General features: G+C 49.9%; 1 protein-coding gene across 1 annotated transcript in view; it reads right to left on the reverse strand.

The window, feature by feature from the left end:
• Positions 1 to 5677, reverse strand: part of LOC306982943 (protein kinase C-binding protein NELL1-like) — a gene marked incomplete at both ends in the record, with an annotated part of 170190 nt that extends 164513 nt beyond the window's left edge. Inside the window, one exon of the mRNA XM_079583387.1 lies at positions 5552 to 5677. Coding sequence (XP_079439513.1) covers positions 5552 to 5677 — 126 coding nt within the window. The remainder of the gene's footprint in view (positions 1 to 5551) is intronic.
• Positions 5678 to 6182: the final 505 nt, after the last annotated feature.

Raw genomic sequence — 6182 nt, forward strand, 5'->3', positions numbered from 1 at the left:
ATGTGTGATCCTCCCACATCTGCCTCGGCAGATGTGGGAGGATCACCCGTCTGGGAGCTCTGGTGCCAAGTCTCACCCTTCTTCAGGTTCAGTTTAAACGCTCTCCTGCAGCTTCTGCCTGACCTAAGGTTCAGTTTTCCTCAGGAGTGACGAGTGTGGGGAGACACTGAGTCTTTGTGCTGTTTGGTTTTGTGTGGATGTGATCCTCAGATGATGCTCCTCATGGGGCTGATCCTCAGCTGATGCTCCTCATGGGGCTGATCCTCAGCTGATGCTCCTCATGGGGCTGATCCTCAGATGATGCTCCTCATGGGGCTGATCCTCCAGTAAACACGTTGTTCCAAGAACATCCTCAGGGGAGTTTCACACTAAACAGACATCATCAGTGACATTTCCTCTCGTTACAGAAACGAAACAGGCTGATCCGACACGAGTCATTAAGATGAGAAAGAAAGAGTTCATGAGTCCAAAAGTGTCCACAACAAAATGTAACAAAGTAAATGTAACTGAGTCCAGATGAAGCTCCTCCAAACACAAACTCAGAAACAGAACCTTTATAAAGACTCACAGGATATTTCTTCTTTTAGTTTAAAACACACGAGTTCATAAAGAAAAAGCTACAGTGAGAATCGAGGGAAAGAGTGTTGAAGTAAAGGCTGTGTTCTGTAAACACTCATGTGAACACGGCGTTAGTGCAGGTTTGTGAAGAGGAAGTTTGAAAAGCAGCAGCGTCTCGGATGTGAAAGAACACATTTCAAAGCCTCACAAAGCTTTTCTTAACGTTCACACCAAAGCTGACGAGGGGAAAGTGTTCCCGTCATTATGTCATTAACACACGGCAGGTCCTCTTTGTGCACACTCATCACAGAGAGTGAGGCAGGTCCTCTTTGTGCACACTCATCACAGAGAGTGAGGCAGGTCCTCTTTGTGCACACTCATCACAGAGAGTGAGGGATTATTTCTCGCTCTTTTGTTTCACAGCTGCAGATTTAGCTCCTGCTGTGACCACGTTCTGACTGTTTCAGAAGCACAAACAGACCTGAACATCCGTGTCTGAGACTGAACATCTGTGACTGAACATCTGAGTCTGAACATCAGCCTCTGAGTCTGAACATCTGAGTCTGAACATCAGCCTCTGAGTCTGAACATCTGCCTCAGAGTCTGAACATCTGAGTCTGAACATCTGAGTCTGAACATCTGAGTCTGAACATCTGAGTCTGAGTCTGAACATCAGCCTCTGAGTCTGAACATCAGCCTCAAAGTCTGAACATCAGCCTCTGAACATCAGCCTCTGTCAGGGAGGAGGAGGTTCTTCTACCTCAGAGCAGAGGGAGGTTTAAGCCCCGCCCACTCTCTGCAGGTTTTATGCAAAGTGTTGAGACTGAGGCTGATTGTCCTGCAGACACTTGAATAATCACTGACCAATCAGCTCCACACGCTGACCTGGACCTGACCCGGACCTGACCCGGACCAAACCAGGACCAAACCGGGACCAAACCAGGACCAAACCAGGACCAAACCAGGACCAAACCAGGACCAAACCAGGACCAAACCAGGACCAAACCAGGACCAAACCGGGACCAAACCAGGACCAAACCGGGACCAAACCAGGACCAAACCAGGACCAAACCAGGACCAAACCAGGACCAAACCAGGACCAAACCAGGACCAAACCAGGACCAAACCAGGACCAAACCAGGACCAAACCAGGACCAAACCAGGACCAAACCAGGAACAAACCAGGACTAAACCAGGACCAAACCAGGAAGAAATCGAACATAAAATAAAGCAAAAAAATGTAAAAATAATTTGAGGAATTTGGGAAAAAGTGAAAAAAAGAAAGGCTAAAATGGGGTGAAAATCAGAAAAAGTGTTTGTCCTGCACTTTTATCGTGAAAAGAAGTTTCTTGTTTGTAACAAATGATACACATGTAACAGAGAAATTTAATGGAAAGAATCGATCGATATTATTAATCTGTTTCATGGTTCGAAATGACAAATCTTTTCGTATCGGCATCGACGGTGCCCAGCTCTAATTCTGAGTTTCTGAACAGCAGCAGTGAGAGTTCAGCACCTTGGACAGCTCCGGAACATGACAACACGGAAAAAACGGAACCTGACGAAGAGGAAGAGCTCGGACAAACCAGCGTTAGAGAAACCAGCGTCAGATGAACCAGCGTCAGATGAACCAGCGTCAGATGAACCAGCGTCAGATGAACCAGCGTCAGAGAAACCAGCGTCAGATGAACCAGCGTCAGATGAACCAGCGTCAGATGAACCAGCGTCAGATGAACCAGCGTCAGATGAACCAGCGTCAGATGAACCAGCGTCAGATGAACCAGCGTCAGATGAACCAGCGTCAGAGAAACCAGCGTCAGAGAAACCAGCGTCAGAGAAACCAGCGTCAGAGAAACCAGCGTCAGATGAACCAGCGTCAGATGAACCAGCGTCAGATGAACCAGCGTCAGATGAACCAGCGTCAGATGAACCAGCGTCAGATGAACCAGCGTCAGATGAACCAGCGTCAGATGAACCAGCGTCAGATGAACCAGCGTCAGATGAACCAGAGTCAGATGAACCAGAGTCAGATGAACCAGCGTCAGATGAACCAGAGTCAGATGAACCAGCGTCAGAGAAACCAGTGTCAGATGAACCAGAGTCAGATGAACCAGAGTCAGATGAACCAGAGTCAGATGAACCAGCGTCAGATGAACCAGCGTCAGATGAACCAGCGTCAGAGAAACCAGTGTCAGATGAACCAGAGTCAGATGAACCAGCGTCAGATGAACCAGCGTCAGATGAACCAGCGTCAGATGAACCAGCGTCAGAGAAACCAGTGTCAGATGAACCAGCGTCAGATGAACCAGCGTCAGATGAACCAGCGTCAGATGAACCAGCGTCAGATGAACCAGCGTCAGATGAACCAGCGTCAGATGAACCAGCGTCAGAGAAACCAGCATCAGATGAACCAGCGTCAGAGAAACCAGCGTCAGATGAACCAGAGTCAGAGAAACCAGCGTCAGAGAAACCAGCGTCAGAGAAACCAGCGTCAGATGAACCAGCGTCAGATGAACCAGCGTCAGATGAACCAGCGTCAGATGAACCAGCGTCAGATGAACCAGCGTCAGATGAACCAGCGTCAGATGAACCAGAGTCAGATGAACCAGAGTCAGATGAACCAGCGTCAGATGAACCAGAGTCAGATGAACCAGCGTCAGAGAAACCAGTGTCAGATGAACCAGAGTCAGATGAACCAGAGTCAGATGAACCAGAGTCAGATGAACCAGCGTCAGATGAACCAGAGTCAGATGAACCAGCGTCAGAGAAACCAGTGTCAGATGAACCAGAGTCAGATGAACCAGAGTCAGAGAAACCAGCGTCAGATGAACCAGCGTCAGATGAACCAGCGTCAGATGAACCAGCGTCAGAGAAACCAGTGTCAGATGAACCAGAGTCAGATGAACCAGAGTCAGATGAACCAGAGTCAGATGAACCAGCGTCAGATGAACCAGCGTCAGATGAACCAGCGTCAGAGAAACCAGTGTCAGATGAACCAGAGTCAGATGAACCAGCGTCAGATGAACCAGCGTCAGATGAACCAGCGTCAGAGAAACCAGTGTCAGATGAACCAGAGTCAGATGAACCAGCGTCAGATGAACCAGCGTCAGATGAACCAGCGTCAGATGAACCAGTGTCAGATGAACCAGAGTCAGATGAACCAGCGTCAGATGAACCAGCGTCAGATGAACCAGAGTCAGAGAAACCAGCGTCAGATGAACCAGCGTCAGATGAACCAGAGTCAGAGAAACCAGCGTCAGAGAAACCAGCGTCAGAGAAACCAGCGTCAGATGAACCAGCGTCAGATGAACCAGCGTCAGATGAACCAGCGTCAGATGAACCAGCGTCAGATGAACCAGCGTCAGATGAACCAGCGTCAGATGAACCAGAGTCAGATGAACCAGAGTCAGATGAACCAGCGTCAGATGAACCAGAGTCAGATGAACCAGCGTCAGAGAAACCAGTGTCAGATGAACCAGAGTCAGATGAACCAGAGTCAGATGAACCAGAGTCAGATGAACCAGCGTCAGATGAACCAGAGTCAGATGAACCAGCGTCAGAGAAACCAGTGTCAGATGAACCAGAGTCAGATGAACCAGAGTCAGAGAAACCAGCGTCAGATGAACCAGCGTCAGATGAACCAGCGTCAGAGAAACCAGTGTCAGATGAACCAGCGTCAGAGAAACCAGCGTCAGAGAAACCAGCGTCAGATGAACCAGCGTCAGAGAAACCAGTGTCAGATGAACCAGCGTCAGATGAACCAGCGTCAGATGAACCAGCGTCAGAGAAACCAGCGTCAGAGAAACCAGTGTCAGATGAACCAGCGTCAGATGAACCAGCGTCAGAGAAACCAGCGTCAGATGAACCAGCGTCAGAGAAACCAGTGTCAGATGAACCAGCGTCAGATGAACCAGCGTCAGATGAACCAGCGTCAGAGAAACCAGCGTCAGATGAACCAGCGTCAGATGAACCAGCGTCAGATGAACCAGCGTCAGAGAAAACGGCGTCAGATGAACCAGCGTCAGAGAAACCAGCGTCAGATGAACCAGCGTCAGATGAACCAGCGTCAGATGAACCAGCGTCAGAGAAACCAGTGTCAGATGAACCAGAGTCAGATGAACCAGAGTCAGAGAAACCAGCGTCAGATGAACCAGCGTCAGATGAACCAGCGTCAGAGAAACCAGCGTCAGATGAACCAGCGTCAGAGAAACCAGCGTCAGATGAACCAGCGTCAGAGAAACCAGTGTCAGATGAACCAGCGTCAGATGAACCAGCGTCAGATGAACCAGCGTCAGAGAAACCAGCGTCAGATGAACCAGCGTCAGAGAAACCAGTGTCAGATGAACCAGCGTCAGATGAACCAGCGTCAGATGAACCAGCGTCAGAGAAACCAGCGTCAGATGAACCAGCGTCAGATGAACCAGCGTCAGAGAAAACGGCGTCAGATGAACCAGCGTCAGAGAAACCAGCGTCAGATGAACCAGCGTCAGATGAACCAGCGTCAGATGAACCAGCGTCAGAGAAACCAGCGTCAGATGAACCAGCGTCAGATGAACCAGCGTCAGAGAAACCAACGTCAGATGAACCAGCGTCAGATGAACCAGCGTGAGATGAACCAGCGTCAGATGAACCAGCGTCAGAGAAACCAGCGTCAGATGAACCAGCGTCAGAGAAAACCAGAGTCAGAGAAACCAGCGTCAGATGAACCAGCGTCAGATGAACCAGCGTCAGAGAAAACCAGAGTCAGAGAAACCAGCGTCAGATGAACCAGCGTCAGAGAAACCAGCGTCAGATGAACCAGCGTCAGATGAACCAGCGTCAGAGAAACCAACGTCAGATGAACCAGCGTCAGATGAACCAGCGTGAGATGAACCAGCGTCAGATGAACCAGCGTGAGATGAACCAGCGTCAGATGAACCAGCGTCAGATGAACCAGCGTCAGATGAACCAGCGTCAGATGAACCAGCGTCAGATGAACCAGCAGAAGCCTCACCTCTGAACAGAAAGGCCCTGGAGCCGTTGTGGAGCCCGGAGACCCGAGTGACCCCGAACGAGGAGTTTGTCCATCGCTCCAGCTCCGGGATTATATCCATCTGATGTTCTCCGTCTGCGGCCAGAGCTGCGGAGAGAGAACCGGGTCAGGACCAGGACTGAGGAGAGAAAACCGGGTCAGGACCAGGACTAAGGAGAGAGAACCGGGTCAGGACCAGGACTAAGGAGAAAGAACCGGGTCAGGACCAGGACTAAGGAGAAAGAACCGGGTCAGGACCAGGACTAAGGAGAGAAAACCGGGTCAGGACCAGGACTAAGGAGAGAAAACCGGGTCAGGACCAGGACTAAGGAGAAAGAACCGGGTCAGGACCAGGACTAAGGAGAAAGAACCGGGTCAGGACTAGGGCTGGGTACTGTTCCTTTTTTTTCGATGCCACTACTTTAACGATACCTGCTTTTCGGTACCGGTGCCTAAACGGTACTTTTTTCGATACCTTTGTCATTTTAATTGAGTTAAAATAATATGCAGGAAAAGTCTGGTTCAGGAGGAAGTCCAAACATCAGAAAACAGGAGCAGCAGCGTCACCTGGAACTTCATTCCCACTAAAGCCGTGATAAAAAGAAAGTTGGGA

The sequence above is a fragment of the Gobius niger genome (assembly GCF_951799975.1).
Source record: "Gobius niger genome assembly, contig: SCAFFOLD_57, whole genome shotgun sequence".
NCBI classification, from domain to species: Eukaryota; Metazoa; Chordata; class Actinopteri; order Gobiiformes; family Gobiidae; genus Gobius; species Gobius niger.